This window comes from Amblyomma americanum, chromosome 4 (assembly GCF_052857255.1).
Source record: "Amblyomma americanum isolate KBUSLIRL-KWMA chromosome 4, ASM5285725v1, whole genome shotgun sequence".
Classification (NCBI taxonomy): Eukaryota; Metazoa; Arthropoda; class Arachnida; order Ixodida; family Ixodidae; genus Amblyomma; species Amblyomma americanum.
The window spans coordinates 83,556,734-83,575,642 of record NC_135500.1 but is presented as its reverse complement, the minus strand read 5'-3'; the positions used below and the strand labels follow the sequence as shown (position 1 = coordinate 83,575,642).

Sequence of the window (18,909 nt, the reverse complement as noted above, 5' to 3'; positions counted from 1 at the left end):
AATACAGAACTTCTGAACAATTTGGAAATGAGGGTATCGGGTTCCTTTCACAAATCTACATAGTGTCCCGTTCATTGCCTCAAAAGGAAAAAGGAAATAACCCCACAATGGCCCCCAGTTTTTCACAGTTTCAACGAGGTGAAGCAGGAGATGGGAGTTATATGTCATATACTCTGTGCCATATAAGGTTTCATAATCCATAAGAAAATTTACCATTTCTTTCTCAATTCGGAGAAGCTCTTCTATGTGTACTGACGGACCAAGCAGATAGTGCATCATGGCAACAAACCTTAACCAGTGCTTGTAGTGCTTTTCTGGAACAAAGTCCTTGAGCACAACAGGCGAATAGAACAACATCCAGTTCTTCCACTCTGACGCCTTCCATTCTTTGATCTGTGATAGCGACCTTGGGAGTCTCGATATCTCCCATATAGGAGTCAGGCTTAGTAGCAACTTGTTTGCATCTTCAAGGTGCTTGCGCAGTCTGAACTTCCGACAGCGATGTGATTTGAGCCACATAAACAAGGTGCTTCGAACGAAGCCTAAGCACACCGCGTGCATATGGTCAACTGCAAACCCTCCTCCAAATGTAAAAAATGCAAGCATTGTCAAAACACTTGCGCCCTTAATGCCACAGCTTGCCTGCTGACTGACCCTTGCCTTACTGGCATGCTCAGCAAAAGAATCTTGTGTCCTCGGCTTGGGCAATGGTGTGGCTGGTGGATACACACGGCAAAAGCCATTACCTTTAGCTACAACTTGGCCAGGGTGCTCACACCAAGCACAACCATTTGCCCCATTAAATTGGGTCATATTCATTACATCGCACCTTGCGACGCTGTCCACTGAACAGGGTCCAGGAAATGCCTTCGACAAGTGTGTATTTCCATCTCTGTCCTGCCACGTGACTCCCTCAGCAGACAACTCATTTATTGCCTTCACAAATGGAATAAAAAATGTATTCATTACTGGCTTCCCAGACCCTACCCACAAGCCTGCCAAAAGAAGCTTCTCTCTCCGGTGCTTGTAAGGCAGTTCATTCACCATTACCAGCAGTGGCCACATACTCAGATTTGAACTCTCAAAGAGAGGCACACCATCAGTGTTGAAGGTGAGTGTGACATCATCGGCAGACAAAGGCAATTTATTATAATGAATGCTTTGTGTAATGTCTGCCACTTCGTATTGAACCGAGGTTCCCTCTCTTTTAGCCACTGTAGACTCTAGCACCTCTCGGAGCTGGCTTTTGAGGTCCATGACAAGAAAAAAGGAAGAAGATTTGATAAGACTCTCATGTGTGTGCACTAAATTACATTTAGGACATGAAATATCTTCTCCTTCTATCGCCTCACCTATGTACTCAGTGCAAGCAGTACAGTAAGTGTTTTTTGTATTGCTTTTCACAGGCAATAAAATGCCTAAATAAGGCATATTTCGATCCTGGGTATGTCACCCCTGAGGACAAGTGGGCACCAATAAGTCGTACTAGGCTCTCTGTCGCCTCCTTGGAGCAGCCATGTCGCAAACTGTGAGCCATCACCATGAGCAAGCTTTCTGCTTGCGTTATATTTGCTCCTGGAAACAGCAAGTCATCCTAAAAAAAGAAAAAAAACCGTAACCAACATTTGAAGTGCAATGCGAGCGTGTTCTGAGCAAACGAGCAAGGTTTCATGAAAAACGCTGTGCGTGGAAGATGCTCTTATAACTGTACATTACTGCATTACCAATCGTCTTCATGACATTACAATGCATCTCGTTGCTAGACTGTATGCGTCTTAGGGAACAAAAGATAAAATTGTACTCAGAATGACTAGAACTTAAATGACATCACTTTCAAGCATTTCAACTACTAGTTTGCAGAAAAAAAAAGTGGTACACATTTGTGGCAATGACTATGTGAAGAGACCTCAAGTGTGCTCGTCAAGTGTGCTGTGCGGCCATACCGCAGTCCTCTCGACATAAAAAACACCTGCATTAGGACTGCAAATTATGTCAGAAAGTATTGTAAGGCAGTTTACTGATGGAATAGGCTCAAAAGCTTTTGAATTTTTCCTCCGTCTTAATGGGATATGATGAACGGTGCACCTGCACTTGTAAATGCAGATAACGAAGGGTGCCTATCAGTGACAGATAGAAACATGCTAAGTGATGTTTTGTTGTTTGGTAGCTTTCAGCATGCAAAAATGTACTATCGAGACGCAACTTTATGTGCAACAAGCAATCTAGTCACACAGGAGCCTCTTATGACTGCCACATCATTTAAATACTGCATATAAGAGCATGTAAGCCAGACTTCAACATCTAGAAGTGCGGCCTCAAGCAACCGGACAATAATAATTTTTCCATTTCTGTTGTCACTCGCTGGTCCTGCAGACTTTTCTTCCCGACAGTACATAGGTGCACAGTTGTCCATTTGCTGACACTTGAAGCAAGTGCAACACATGTTAAGCTCTCTTACAAAGGGATAAGAACTCTGTGGGCTCTTCATCTCTTAAACAAGGAACAGCATTTAAATTGAAAAATACTATTTTCTCCTGTCAACATTGCATGGCGGCTCTTAAAAAGAAACAGCACTTAAACTGAAAATAACCTAACTATAAGGTTCTGCTATAAGCTCCTGTCAAACAACATATAATCCATTATCCCTTTTCATACTGCAGTAGAGTACGGCCTACTGATAAATGATCTGGTCTATAGTCTATGGGGGTATAACATCCCAAAATGACTCTGGCTATGAGGGACGCCATAGTGAAGGGCTCCGGAAATTTCGACCACCTGCGGTTCTTTAACGTGCACTTGCATCGCGCAGTACACGGGCCTCTAGAACTTCGCCTCCATCGAAATTCGACCGCCGCGGCAAGGATCTAACTCGCGTATTTCGGGTTAGGAGCCGAGCGTCACAACCATTGAGCCACCACGGCGGCTAAAGAATACACACGACTGCGTGGCCTCCACGCTTCGTGAAACTCTACAACCGACTGACGGCGAAAGCAGCACCAGGCGCATGCCCGGAAAAAGCAACCAAGCGTACTAACGGCGCATGCTTCTTATGATGAAGTCTTTTCTCGCCAGCTTTCGCGGCAGCGCTTCGCGAAACTCGGAGGCCACGCGATCGCGTGTTCCCTTAATTCAGCAGTTCACCGCACATGCAGAAACAAATGGCAAGGGCTGTTACCAATTCACCAGTCCGCTCATCCGGTGAGGCCTCGTGACTTTCGGGTTCATGCGGTTCAGGTTCGCTTTCTTCGCACGAGACGTCGTCAACTTCGTCCGATGAGACATCTTCGGGAAAAGCGCCTTCAGAAGATTCACAAGAACGTGAGCGGCTGTGCGCAGTCTCCCCAGCACAGGCACCAGAGCTGGAATCTGTAACGCCGGCTGTGTTCTGTTCTTCATTAATTGCATAGGAGCTTTCATCACCCGATTCATCCGAGTCACTATCAGCTCGAGAAGCTGATGGCGCGCCAAGTAACTCCCGCTGCTTGAACCTACACTTTGAACGATGCGGAACCTCGGCCGACGAGTCCCATAAGTATTTACTGTACTGCCTTTTCGGAGGCATGGTGGCAGCAGGCACAGTACCAGGTTAACTGGAGATTATATGGGACAGGAAGCTATATATATCTTCCGTGTTATGGTCACCCGTGCTTTCCAAGAAGCTTTCAAAGGATCGTCGGTCGCTTCTACCAGTAACAAAGGAAGGGCGCTCGCATGGGCGCTCGGATGTTGTCATCGTCTGCTATTTATGACGGCGCTACTGGCATTCGCGTATGCAATTTTCGAACGCGGTTTGAAGTGCATGTGCTAGGATAAATGATTACTCTCCTCTCACTGCCTACCGGTGAATTTTTCCTGTCTTATTATTTTGAAATCGAGTAATGAAGCGTGCTTGAAGTAAAGTAATGGCAAATGCAATCTTGCCCAACAAGTTGACTGTAGCGCCACACCAACCGTAGGTGCCCTTCCCTAGCGGCAAAAGGCATGAGTGCAGCCAAATACCGCACCTGTAATTCCAACCATCCAAGCCAAGCCCACCAAGCCCTGTTTGCGGTCCAGTCGGTTCAGCAGGTGCTACAGGAAGGCCTCGTGTTTCTACCCAGTCCGTGACAATGAGCCACATTTTGATCAAATGGGTGGAGGAAGCTAAGTGGGATGTTTATCCTGTTAAATCCCTCGCGGACCCTGCCATCGGCATCCGACTTTTAACCGAAGAAGGCGCCATAAAACAATTGAAAGGCTCAGTTGTGAGCGTTTTCTGGAAGGAGGGCGAGCAGCCGGCGAAAGCTGAATTGCTGTACCTAGGTGAGTACTTGTATTTCTTTTGCGTGTTTAGTCAAGTTTACGCCTTTTCAGGTAGTGGAGTTCATTTGCATTGTTTCTGACAGGTAAACAAGCCTCACTAGAAAAAAAAAGGGCGAAACTTGCTGCGGAAGCGCCAGAATGCGTGGACAGGCGGAGGGAGGACAGCCAACCGTCAGCCGGGATGGCCACGTGCAATGTGCGTATCAGTGATGCTGTTACGTGTGTTCTTTGCACTGTCGTTCGTTTCAAAGCGATTTCAGTTCAAGGGGGGCCGTTTGAATATTTGTGCGTGCGCGGTGGCGAACGCAATATCAAGGATAACTGTGGGCATTTCACCACAGATGCTGTTATTGTAACATGCCTTTAATGCGGGGCAATTTACTGTATCAGGTTTACTAATAACTTTGTTCCTGTGCCTCTTGACGAGCAAGGGAACCAAAATGTGTTCCACGTGCATTCGCAACCTGCACGCAGAAGTTGCATATGTAAATCCTTTACTGCCTAGGCCATCGCTTATTTTCTCTGTGTGGTATTTAAATAGTGTGACTTATAAATTTTTGCCGCAAAAGACGGAAAGGCGGGAAACCAAATACTTTAGAGGACATCCAGGCCTGGGCTGTTTGTACACGCCTGAGAAAAAGTAGAGACCACAAGAACGGTCACACAACTGCATGCAAGGGCTATAAAGTAACGAACTGCTCAGGACTTTGTTAAGGTCTGTTGCCAATTATTGCATTGGTGCAGATGGTAGTTCGTTGCATGTGCTTAGCAGCCCAAACCTAGCTGATGCATAGGTGCCCCTGCGCTTGCTGCTACGACGATGAGTTGCTAATCATTTGTAATAGCATGATCTACAATGCTGCATTTTGCTGCTGATGGTAGGGCTTTTTGTGTGTGGGGGTGTGCATTGATCAAATTATCATCAGACTAACTATGCTACGTCCACTGCAAAACAAAGGCCTCTCCTGCTTCGCTTAAACTGACCCTGTCGGGTTCCAGGCATAGTTAACAATGTCTCCTTAGAATCTTTCAAACATCTCCTCATATTGTCTGGGTATAGCTGTGTAAACCTGCGCAGTCATGAAATTTATGAGCATGAGCACTGAAGTGCGTGCCGAGCAGCCTCGAACTCTACTTGTGGTGATGCACGGCGATTGCTTTAAAAAACAGTAGAAAGGGAGGTGCGTTTCTCCGTTTGCCAGAAGCAGGCAAGGCAGCAGAACCCTTTTTGCCACATTGTGAAAAGTAGCTACCGCGCATTGCCACAACTAGAGTTTGTAGCTATCTGCCATAAGTTTCTGTGTTCACGACCATAAGTTCATTGACTGCACTGCTGTCGGCACACTTAACACGAATGCTTGACAGCATGGCTTGGACTGACGCCAGTTCCATTGAGCGTTGGCCACTGTTGCTGAGATAATATCTCAGTATGTTTACGGCAGCTAACCACAGCCGGAGTGCAGCTCGATTTGACTGGTCGACTTGTCTTACTCCTGTGTCTGACCGGCGGGGGAAGAGCACCCACTTGACAGGCTTGTTTTGCCACTTTTTGGTCGTGGCTGCAGTCTCATGTGCACCCGGAAAATGTTGCGGTTTGCTTATCTCAGCAAAGCAACATGGTGTGCGATGTCTTGCACGCCTTTCGAGTTTGGCCTCAAAGTGTGCATCGAAGGGTTCTTTGCAGGGCGGCTTCCTGCATAGTCCATGCTGCTCTGGAGATCTAGTGTCGGGGCATAAGAACTGCACGTACATGTCTTGAGCTAGACTCGTTGATGCGATTCAAACTAAGCTTTTAATAAAGTGGAGTTTTAGGCCAGTTGGTGATTCATGATATCCAGGTTGCCTTAGCATGAGACAAACGAGGACAAGAGAGGGACACAGGACGAGCGCTCATCCTGTGTCCCTTTCAACACAGACTGCTGTACAGGGCAACACTCATCAATGACGTCTCGTCTGGAGTCTCCAAATCTGCAGTGTCGTTTCCGCGATGTTCTAGGTTATCCGCAGTTTCCTTTTCGCACTCAGCACGGTTCCTTAATATTTGGGTACCATTCTTTCCATTCAGCATGTAGAAAGTGCAAAATATGATGGACCTCAACCCTAGCATTACCACTTGTATAAGTATCATATTATTGAACAAAAACCTGCAATGGACTAAAAGCTCCACTACGGTACCTGTTTCTTCCTTTCTTCTTTTAGTCCCTCCTTTATCCCTTCCCTTATGGCAGGGTTCAGGTGTCCTGTTCAGGTGTCTGCTGATATGTGAGACAGACACTGGGCCATTTCCTTTCCCCAAGAAATCAATTTTCAATTTTCTGTAAAGGGTGTGATTCCCCTAGCCTAGCAAACATTGTGCAAAGCCTGCCATTTTCTAGCCTGCAAGACAGCAGGAAAATAAATAATTTCAGGGCATATGGCAATAAAATTTGTAGGGTTTTCAAGGGACTATGCAATAAATTAATTGAGATTACATAAAGCAGACGAGAGATAGGCATTTCATCACTCGTCACCCCAATGCAAGAATTTTTAAGCTAGCATCGATAACACCGAAGATATAGACGATTTAAAATTACGCTCCTCCTCTCCCCCCTCAACTCGTACACTTGGGGCACCAGACAAAAATAAAGAAAACAGCTCTGGGACTGGGCCCCGCCCATGAATACGTCATCCGCTGACGTTCCTTTTGCAACTTCCGGTTGTCGCTCCTAGCACCCCAGCAGCAGCGTCGGCGGCGTGATTGCGGCGCGCGTCGGGTTTCTTTGCTTGTCGTCTGTTGTAGTTAGCAGTAATAGACCGGAACCTCAAGGTGCGACTGCTCGCTCTTACGGCCGCGATGGGCATCGAGCCCTATGCGTTCACGCCATACCGACTGAACGCCAGTGACGACAGTAGCGACTCGACGAGCCACTGCGAGTGGCTCCGGAACTCCATACAGAAGGAGGCGGCAGAGGAAAATTGAAACCATATGCGCGAAGGCAACGCCCTGGCTCGCGCTTGCCCGAGAGTCGTGCGGTGGCACGAGCAGACGATTTTCACGGCTACCGGAAGTGTGCCTGTGACTTCGTGGCTGCCGTGGCTCCAGCGAATGAGAGCGTGTGGTGGCCTGGCGACGTCATGGGTACAGTGACGTCTTTTTTCATGATATAAGTTTAAAAATCGGTCACTACGAGGACACCAATCAGCCCGCAAATTTTAAAAAACACGGTTTTTAAAAATTCATAATAAATTGCCGGTTCAGTTTCGAAGACTCGTACTTGGTGTCAATGCTTCTTAGCATAATTTCTAAGCATTGAAAACATTTACAAGTGACTTATTATTCATTGCATAGTCCCATAGTCTCTTTAACGCAGTAAAACTGAGTAGAGGTCATGATTTTGCTTTGCTGGGCCGTCGACACATCTGGGGACAATATTACACTCCTGTTAAGCTTGTCTGATCTGTTTGCACTGCAACAGCCGCCGCGGTGGCTTAGTGGTTATGGCGCTCGGCTGCCGGTCTGAAAGACGCGGGTTCGATCTCGACCGCGGCGGTCAAATTTCGGTGGAGGCGAAATGCTAGAGGCCCGTGTACTATGCGATGTCAGTGCACGTTAAAGAACCCCAGGTGGTCGAAATTTCCGGAGCCCTTTACTACGGCGTCTCTCATAGCCTGAGTTGCTTTGGGACGTTAAACCCCTACAAGCCTATTTGCACTGCAGATGTGCAATTCACGGCATAACTGTGTTCTGCAGTTTAACACGAGGCATGTTTGGCTGCGGTGATAGCCTAGTGCTCTCGCGCAGCGGCCTGCAAATCTGATCAGTTCACCTCGCCGCGGGTTCGACTCCCAGTGGTGGATGTTATCTTGATTTCTTTTTAACTTACCTGATGTATCATCGCTATTGCTAGGAAACTGCACAAGATCCAATGATCACAAAATTCCTGGTTGATGTTAGTGAGCAAAACTGCTTTTGCACTAAAAGCTTATGGGTTGTATGTGTACTCGCAGGTGGTATCGAAAATCACAGATAGCAAGTGAAAAGGGTGACGTCATCAAGCGTCCTTATAGTACAGCAAGTCGAGCACTGCCACTTCAGACAATCGTATACATGTCGCTCCTCTATACAAACCTACCACTGGCCGAACTCCATGTGGCGTCATTCATGACCTGACAGTCGTACCAAAATTGTGACGCGTCGCAGCGCTGACATCAGTCCAAGCCAGCCCAAGCCATGCTGCCGAGCGTTCATGTTAAGCATGCTGATGGCGGTACAACCTTCTCGTTAAGCTCAATTACAATAGCTGCCAACATCTCATTAAGGCTGCAGAATTCCTTTTTGTTTCCAGGGATGTCACATCTAGCTCTCTCCTTGACATTAATCAGCAACATAGTACAGTGTCACCCGTTAACATTTTATATGCTTCATCTGCCCTCCTAACATCACTAAACCCTAGACATCCAATACCTGGAAATTCTTCTAACACTGCCAGGCTAGCCTCACTCTTAAGGTTTTTGCGTTATATGTTGCCAGGTTTAGTTTCCAATGGCAGCCTGTCTGGATCGAGCGATTGTTAGGACTCTCCACTGCATTGTTGTTTAGAGTGCCGCCTTGGTTAGTTGCTCTGCGGCTGCTGGGGATTGAGAGCTAGAGGTTGATCGACTGCAATTAGCCATGGATTAACCATAATGGCATAAAGATCGGTTGATGCCAATGAATGAAGGTCCTCCTTTGGGGCATTTTGCCACTTCTTTCTTGAGCTGTATCTGACTGTAGTAGATGCATAGTTTATAGCCAGAAACTCAACTGTGAGAGCTTTAAAAATTTCAAAACCGCCTTCACTGCTTTCCTCTTATATTATTGTTAGGTGCAGTGCACTACAAACCTTGCTTATGGGGGTGGAGGACAAGGGTCCAAGTGGTTGGGAGGGTGCACTCACACTCAAACCGTAGGCAGTCGCTAAGTAGGTGCCCGATCCGCTCATCAAACCCGTAGTTCTCACGTGCAGGAGAGTCTGCCATTGTGATGAGGTCCGAATAGGCATTTGTAAATGCCACTCTGAGCCACTGGTGACAAACAGCGTAGAATCGCAGTGGGAGAGATCATACGGTATATCTAGTCTTTAGGGTTAGAAGCCGAGCACCATAACTACCGAGCCACCCTGGCAGAGTAGATGGCAGTTGTATTGTATAATGGCATAAAACCACTAGCAGGTTTTCGCTTCATCCTTAAACTCCCATTTGATGGAAAAATAAGGGCTGGGTACGCAGTACCTCCAAAGTAAACCAAATCAATTTGTTCTTTTTTAGTTTCATATTACATATGACTGAATTGCTTAATAATCAACAAGAAAACTGTCACTAAGCATGGACTCGCAAGTTATTTGCTGCCATTCTATTAACTGGTAATGGGTGCTGCCAGGGGTCACAACCTCTAAGAGTGCCAGTCAAATGGCTGAAATAGTCCTTACATTTTGGTTGGTATATTTGCCCTTTGTTTTGGTGGAGTCAAGGGGTGGTTCCATATGTGTGCACAAACATGGCTGAACTTTAGGTTTCCCACTGCCAAAGCATGCCTTTGCCTACAAATTGCACAGTGTGTGCTCCTCTTTTCTTCTCAAACCAAATCAGGGGCAAACCTGAAGCGCTAATTACTTGTGGCTGTTCATATTATGAACTAACGGATGGTGCATTATGTTAATCCATTGGTGTCTTGGTTGAAGTTAGTGTTTTTCATTTAATGCATGTGGTACTTGATGAGAATATGCAACAGCAGTAAAGTGGCTTCTAAACTATAAAGGTAGTTTTTTTGCACATGGTGCTTGTTTATTTGTGACAAGTGCACACGTAAGCAGATTGTTCATATTCGCCTGTGTCCTTGATAGTGGTTGTTTTTTTCTTGTGGATTCAGTTTTTCTACCCCAGTAATGAAATGCAATCTGAAATACTCATACTTTTCAGTGCTGGATGTTTCATTATGTTAGGAATGTGTAGCCCTTGCTAGTAGCGCATATCATGTGGACATTAGAACAGCTGAAGTGCGTGCTATTCAGTTTTAAGTGGTCATGCAGTAAACTACTGCAATCATTACAAAAACCAAACCTTTTTTTTTTAATACTGAAGACATCTGGCATGTATACTACAGCCAGAAGTGGTTGAAACTGCACAAGGATATGCTTCAATTTTCAAAATATTTTACATTTCAATAATTGTCATGCCACTTCTTCAGGAACACCCATGCTGTAGATCAGCTGCACAGCAGCTTAAGGAGCAGCAGGAGGAGATTTCCTGCCTGAGAAATGAAAATGAAAGTTTGAAGAGGCAGCTGGAAGCAGCCGAGAAAATAGCTGGTGAGAATTCTGGGATGGCTTCACATTCCTTGCACTTGAAATTTTAGTTTTGGCATGAAACCTGTTCTTGCAATAAATCATTAAGTGCGTGCATTTTGTGCTTGGAGGCATTACGTCATACATGTCTGAATACTTAGCATAACTGTGTGCAGTCTGCTGGTTCTTGATCACCACTTCACAGATACAACTGTTCTATGCCCGAAGCATACATTTGTACTGTGTTCGTGCTCAGCGGGTGTAATGTTTCCTCTTCTACAGCACTGTTTATTCTTTGCCTTTAACTGTCAACACTTTCAGATCAAGATGGTCTCTTTATAAGCACGCACCGTTGGGCATTGTTAGTATTGCCATATCTATTGCTTAACGAAAATATTTGCCTGCCTGAGTTTTCAAACTTATGTCTGTGCTGACATTGTTTACTGATTTCATTTTCCTCTTGCTTCTTTTTCTGCTTCACCATTGCCCCGACACTCCTTTCTCACAGTGCAGCACAGCAAAATGGTTTGTTCTGATTAACCTTCCATGTCTTTCCTTTTCCTTCTCCTTGCTGGTAAGCACAAGTCATAACAATCTCTTTCTTGGTGTTCATTTCAGATATGAGTGTTTTATTCAGGCTGGTTAACAATGCAATATTCATTTTTAATGTAAGACGTCTGTGTTTGTTTTTAAGCAGAGCGACATCTCGGACATATCTTGCAATTTGAGATTTTATTTATGCGCAATATACTCTAGGGCATCTCATGGACTCAAGCAAGGCCCATCATATGAACTGTGTGAAAATGTTTGCAAAAAGTTCTTCAGTTGATAGCTTGTGGATAGGCTTTGCACTTGGAGATGTTTCTTCATTTTTAAAAAATGTGTTTGTCAGCCAGTTGTATAGATGACAGATAGTGTTCAACCTAACACCCAGTTTCTGGAGAATCTTTGAGAGAGCCTTGATACAGTAAACTCCACTGAAATGGCTCATCATTTTGTACATGAACTAGGTTGAATTCCAGCTTTATTCTAAGTAGCTATAAACCTTTGGTTCCACACATTGCCGAACAATATTCACTACTAATGATAATAAACTTTCCTAGAATCTATGCGGCTGCTACAGCTTAGATGCTAGGCCCCTTGCGCTTTTTGAAGGAGGAAACGAAACCTTGTGGCAGTATTTTTATTCATGTAAATTTAAAATATAGGCCAGCGATAGGAATGCCTCTTGAATATTTGTGTATTTTGGAAAGGAAAATGTACAAACCCTGCTCTGCGAAACAGGCATTGGCTACCCTTAACATGCCCAGAAACCGGTGTTTTTGTTTTAAAGGGCCCCTGATATCATTTTGATGGGCTCATTCTAGTGGACCAGATTTGTAGAGGTGGTCTTTGTGGGCATTCGAGTCATATTTGGAAGCTCTGCATGGACCCTATCATTTGGAAATAATTTTTTAAAAATCTGCTCGCAGTAGCTTGCAACCGGTTACGGAGACACGCCTCACCGCCTCTGCCCACTGATGTCATTGGGGTGGGGGACGCACGATGAGGTGTGTCTCCTTAATCGATTGCGAGGTACTGCGAGCAGAGATTTAAAAATTATTTCAAATTATAGGGTTCATGCACAGCTTTCAAATATGAGTTGAATGCTTATAAAGACCACCTCTGCAGATATGTTGCACTAGAATAAGCTCATCGAATTCATTTCAGGGCCCTTTTAACTGATTCCATACTTTTTTATAATGGTAGATGTTTATAGGTGTTTTGTTTACAACTGGAAAATAGACTACTTACTTGCGGGTTGCTGCCTGGGCTTTGAGTGGTGTGCTCACATTCATCCTGTTTTAATAGAATGCTAACAATTTTCTTTCCCTGTCCATTGCAGTGCCAGCCAAAATGGTGAAACGGCTGGAGAGGATGCTGGAGTCCAAAAAGGAGCCAGATCAGCCTGTTGTGCCATGTGCAAAGGTTTGTGAGCTAAAATATGATCGTTGCACATACTCTTGAATATACAAGTGAGGTACTCTTCTGCGTTTGAAATTTTCTCTGGCATTCGATAGAGAAGTTATCACGGCTTCTTGAATTCATGCATGAGCCCATTAGAGGCATGTCCTAAAATGTATATCTGCATGTTTGCAGACCGTCGCCCCACCGGACAGTGAAAGGGAGAATTGCCAGAAAGAGGGCACTGCGGGTGATCGGCAGCACATGCATGTTTTTCGCTTAGCCAGCCACGTGCAATCATCCTTGTTGCTTCCTCAAGGCATGGAGACGAAATGCTAAATCAGACACGCATTGGTGCCTTAGTATACCAACTGAGCCGTCTACAACCATAAATTCCTCAAATCTTTTCCGCGAAGTGCTGAGCACGAACAGGTTATGAAACACGTATCGAAGAAATGACCAAATTAAGTTATGACTGGCTGTGCACTAATCAGTTGCAGTGTGATCAGTCCTAAAAAAATTGGCAATTGAAAAGGTTATTGTAGAGGCATGCATGTAAATAGATGCTCAGGAAACCCCAAAAAGCCCTCCATCATACCTCGGTGTACCATAGATCCAATTTGAGGACCCCTGAAGTAGATGGTCATACAGTGCAATATGCTCAGGTAACGTGAAAGAGCCCATGCTTTCCTTGCAGGCACTTTATCTAGTCGCTAGGCTATTACAGCACTACAATTCGCATTGAACCCATTAATGCAGGATCTTTCGAAAAATTTTTGCAGTTGCAGTACAGTTAAGTAATTTACTCGCATTAAACAACTGCTGACATCCCAACTGCACAGAGGATAACGGGCAATCTAGCATTTCCATTGAAACAGCTGAATTCGCTTGCTTGCCTTTATCTTTGATTGCTGTGCTGTTTGCAGGTTGACATTGGGAATGGTGTACTGGTTGACCGCACCATTCTGCAAATGTTGAAGCGGCAGTGTCAAAGCAGCCCTGGGAAATTCGCCAGGGCGCTCCTTCGGAATGTGTTCACGGAGGAGGAGTTGAGGGGAAAGTCCCTCTATGGGATGAAAAATAACGTGCAAAAGGGCCTTCCTGTGAAGGAGGCCCTAGACCCTGTTCGGCTGTCTGCTGTGATAGGTGAGTGTTCCATCTCTTCTCTGCTTGCTTGCTTAAAAATTAAGGGCCAAACTATAGCAAAGCATTGAAGGAAAAGTATAGGCCATGTAGTTAAGTTCGAGTTTTAAGTTATGAGAGAGACCCGGCTGCTTGCAAGACTTTAGAGCAGTCCCTTCCAACACTCCACTGCCTCGCTGCTCAGAAATTTGGTGCACTTCTTTTATGGGCTGTACTGTCATGGCTTCAGCCAGAAGGCTAATTTTTCTAGCGCCAGATTAACATAACATTCCACAGCACAACAGCACTTGCAAGTGTGTGTGTATTGGTTGCGCCCATGGCGACAGCACTGCTTTTGTGCCATATTATGGCACTTGGCACCCTCCTTTTCTATGTCTACATAAACTTTTCCATAGGTGAAGACTACAAGGTCCACAGACCGCAAACTGCCTTGTGCTAACATTTCTCATGGTTGTTTATTATATTATTTCTACCAGAAATGTGTGCTGGCAGATATCTTAGCCCACATGGTATGCTGAAAACACCAAACCTGGCATGTGCAGTCATGTGCGAAGGTGGAGGGACCACATGAGTGGGGATGTTTGCGTGGCTGGCAGAAGTGTGTGGGCAAATAGGCTGACATATTTTATCAGTCACCCAATGCATACCTTAAAAACAGACGCTGCACCATGAGAAAGTGCTGGCACGTGCCGCATTTGCTCGCGTATAACCTGCACCGAAATTTGAAAAAACGCCTTTAATAAGTGAGGGTGCGAGTTACCTGCTAATTTTTTCTTTTGGGGGGGTCAGCTTCACAGCAGTGCGCGATGGCGGCCTTCCACGTGTAGTCTGCCATTCTCATTGTCGTCAACGCTTGTCAAGACGACGAGGGGCCAGCGAAACGTGTAGCGGAATCCACATTCATAGTCTGTTTATTCTTCCCCCGCCATTGGCCACGTTTTCTTCAGCCAGTGTTGTTGAGCCTAGTGTCGGGCACTCTTTCATGTACTGCACCCCAGTTTGCACTATTTCCCTGCTTTGTTTTGGCGTCATGAGTGCGACTCGGTGGCAGTGTTTCGCAGCGAAAGAGAAGTTAAGCGGAAAATTTCTCTTGCTGCCGACGATATGTGCCAAAGTTGTGCTTTCACTGTCTACGCTAGACAGCAAGGTCACGGCGTTTAGCTTAATACTTCCCGCGCTTCCTTCACGGACCTGGCGGGGCCATGTTATCCACAACCCAAGTGTGCACTACACCGCTTGTCAAACACACTCAAAGACAAGGCACTTTTCGTTCAAAGCAATCACAAAATGGCGAATGGATGTAACTTCATGAAGACGGAGCGTCACTCTGTCGACACGGTCGGAGAAATCCAAGTGACGAAACGGCGAATGACTGTATGAGACCCGCTGTGGTGGCTCAGTGGTTAGGGAGCTCGGCTACTAATCCGGATTCCCCGGGTTCGTACCCGACCGCAGCGGCCGCATTTCAATGGAGGCGAAATGCACAGGCGCCCCTGAGCTGTGCGATGTCAGTGCACGTTCAAAGATCCCCAGGTAGTCGAAATTACTCCGGAGCCCTCCACTATGGCACCTCATTGTTCTCTTAGTCCCTTCTTTATCCCTTCTCTTAATGCACGATTCAGGTGTCCACCGAGGTGTGAGACAGATATTGCGCCACTTCCTTCCCCCAACAACCAGTTTTTAATTTTTGACGTATGAGACAAGCGATAACTGCCCCCGAGAATTTTGGCAACAAAAGCAAGTTGACGGCGATGACTATCCGACTGCCACCTCGAAGTGTCAGAGATCGCAGGGACCTCTACTGGCAAAAATGAGGTACCAAAAGTATTTCAAGCCAATCCAACTGCAGAGTAAATCCACCTCAATCAAAGATGGCGCCTTTTGCGCCAGCAAAAAGCCAATAAGATGGCCGATTTTGGCCCGCAGGCGACTGAAATTAGTCTGAAAAATCAAACTTTCGGACTTTGAAAGTCCAAAATATCCGTCGTGAATACGTATGCGCTTCTATGGGGTAACTGACAGTGCCTCATCGAACTCCGAATTACTCGTCGGTTACTGCACTTTATTACTTGCTAAGGAGGCACAAGATAAACTGTGCGTTCATGAAATTTAGCGTTCTGTAAGCTCGGTCCTCATGACTCATTTCTGGTGCAAATAGCTGAAGCAAGCATGGGCACATTCAGTTGGGTGAGGTATGCGAGATCTGCCTTACCACTATGAAGGTTACCATAGGCCAAAACAGGCTACTGTATGAATAATAGGACTCTTTAGCAGACTGTTTTGTTTGAAGCAGAGTAAAACATCTGTGCTGACATGCTTTCTTTGTGGAGTGCCATGGAAATCAGAGCTATAAAATTGAATGTTCTATACACAACTGTAATTAATGCACAAGTAGCATGGCAGTGGTTCTTTAGGAAGGTAGTTTTATCTGCTTGTGCAGTTTAATTGCTTTTGCTGCTTTTGTGTACTTAGCATTTATCTTAGTATAACCCAGCCTGCCCAACATTGTAGTTTATTTTTTTGCAGTTACTGTTTCTCAGTGGTTGTGGATGTCGAATTTTCTTTTACTTTTCCTGAACAATTAATATTGCTGAAACTGTTCAAGACGGACAGTATTGAAGTGCACATTCTGTGTGTAACCCGATGCTTTAGTGTACTCTCTTCAGTTTCATGTCCAAGGAGAAAGTAAGCATAGTATGGTAATGTTCACAGAGTTGAGGCAGCTAGTTGTGGCAATAGTTTCAGTTGATATCATGCAAGCAGTGACAGGCATATTGACTCATTCTTGACGGCACATGTAATTTCATGCATGCCCCAGTGCAGTGGCTCAGTGGTTATGCACTCGGCGGCCATATTTCAGTGCACAGAACACCATGTGGTTCAAATCTGGAGCCTTCAACTGCGGCGCCCCTTATAGCCTTGCGTTGTTCTGGGATGGTAAACCCTATATACCATACCAGTATGATGAGGTGATCAAGGGCAGTGCACACAAATAATATTGACTTTGTGTTTCAGTTGATATGTAGCACACTGTAATTGTGATTTGTTTTATATCTTTGCAGGGTACACGTGTGACCATTTTCCTGGAGTCAATGTGGCGTATTTAAAAAACAGCCTGGCAGCACTCCTTGCACGGGAACTAAAATAAACTGAAATGAGTTCAACTATTATTTCCTGCCTTCTGTTAAAAAATGAATATCCAACTATATTTGTTGTTGGTCAGTAACAACGCGCAGAATATGCTCATAATCTACAGCTGACAGAACTACTTGTCTCTAAGCTAAGCAGATATCTGAAATATCACTTCTTGAAAGATTTGCGAGTTGAATGAGTGTGATGCAGTAAAATGGTTGCTTCATCCAAAATAGTTAAAACCAGCTGTGCACGAAAAAATTACTAATGCATGCCCACTTTATCCAAGGTACACACTGGCTTCATCACCTAGAAAGTGCACTAGCCTGTCTGGAGGTGAATTGTGATATGACGCAGCTAAATTAACATGACGTACATACTACAACTTTAAGCTGTACAAAACTCATGGAAATGGGGATGAGTCAGGCAAGCTTGTGCTTATCTGACAGGTGGTAGTAAATTTAGAAGGACAAGTTGATTTCTATGGTGCATAGTAGGAGATGAAGCATTGCATTGGGGAGGTGTACCTGCCTGCCACCAGCTCTGACTGTAGGTCCTGGCTGGTAGGTAGGTAAACTCTTTTATTGCGCCCAAAAACAGGGGACCAGTCAGAGGACCGGTTGCGCTGACTTAGAGGAGGTCGGCGGGGATCCTTTGGGATGCCGCGGCCTCCACCGCGCGCTGGATAAGCCAGCGTTGGTCTGCTGGCTTGGAAGTACACAGGAGAGACTCCCACGTCTCTGGGGTGTTTGCGTTGTCTGTGTTGTAATGTGTACAAGTCCACACCATGTGTATGAGTGTGGCCGGAGTTGAGCAGTGTTTACACATGGGGGCTATCTGTTCCGGAAAGATCCTGCTGTATAAGAGGGGGTGTGGGAAGCTGCCAGTTTGTAGTTTGCGCCATTGGACGGCCTCGCGTCTTGTTAGATCGCGGTGTGCGGGAGGATATGTGCACCTTTGGAGTCGGTAGTGCTGGAGTATGTCCATGTAAGTGGTGAGTAGAGAAGCGCGTGGGATATTAGTGTCAGCGGAAGCAGGGTGGCTGATCATACTCTCGGCTCGGCAGCTGAGATCTCGAGCGAGAGTGTGTGCCTGGGCGTTTCCGCTGAGCGACTCGTGGGCTGGAGCCCAAAGAAGTAAGCGAGATGTGGAAGAGGGTGCTGTAGAACGTAGAATGTGTAACGCCTGGCAAGAGATACGGCCAGCATCGTAATTGCGAATAGCCTGTTGAGAGTCACTGATGACGACTTTGGTATTAGGGTCGGCTGGCGCGAGCGCAATGGCAACCTCCTCAGCTGCGGTGACTGTTTCTGCATTGCGAATGCTGCAGGCTGTGTACCAGCTGCGGTGAGGGGCGAGAGCTACCGCCACCATCGCTGGCCTCGATGGATGGTAAGAGGCGACCGTATACGTGACGTCCGGACGTCCGCTGAAGCGTTTCTCGAACTGACGAGCCCGGTCGGCCCGTCTCTCGGCGTGGTGTTCCGGGTGCATCCGTTTGGGAATGGGAGGAATGCGGAGATTTAGGCGATATTCCGATGTAAGTTCAGCGTAACTGGGGGCCGATCTCGGCGGGGAGATCCCAACTTGCTGCAGTACCGCTCGGCCAGCGTGTGTGAGTGAGAGCCGCTCATACTGGGCGGTGAGGGTTGCTTCGATCAGTTCGCTCACGGTATTGGAGATTCCGAGAGCCGTGAGCTTATGGGTAGCTGTGGACATGGGAAGACCTAGTCCTGGCTGCCGATAGCTAGAAAGGCACGAGGTAGTAGTGATCGCTGTACAGTATGCACTGTACTGCGGCCTGGAAGTTTTCTGGACCAGGAATCATTCGCCCAGCTTATTCATTGTGGCACTACTTTCACCCCTCAAGCTCATCACCATTTTGTACTCTTCAATGATCCGGAACAATCGCTCATGGCCCCAGATAGTGTTACAAAGACGACGAGGCTGGCAGTGGCATGGTGCTCGTGCCTAACTGCCATTAAATCATATCTCTGCCGTTGCTCATCGCGCCTCATTCTTTGGCTGGCCGCCACGTGCCAAGTTAGCTGCTGGCTAACTTATGATCGTACACATTTTTTGTTGT

The 18,909-nt window shown here is 46.0% G+C and overlaps 1 protein-coding gene across 1 annotated transcript; it reads left to right on the top strand.

Moving 5' to 3' along the window:
* The first annotated feature begins 10,517 nt into the window (after positions 1 to 10,517).
* Positions 10,518 to 16,861, top strand: LOC144130218 (uncharacterized). Its single transcript, XM_077664198.1, has 5 exons — positions 10,518 to 10,628; positions 11,113 to 11,178; positions 12,490 to 12,572; positions 13,475 to 13,694; positions 16,754 to 16,861. The coding sequence occupies exons 2-5, from the start codon at positions 11,151 to 11,153 to the stop codon at positions 16,837 to 16,839; spliced, it is 417 nt and encodes a 138-aa protein (XP_077520324.1). The 5' UTR covers positions 10,518 to 10,628; positions 11,113 to 11,150; the 3' UTR covers positions 16,840 to 16,861.
* The last annotated feature ends 2,048 nt before the right edge of the window (positions 16,862 to 18,909 follow it).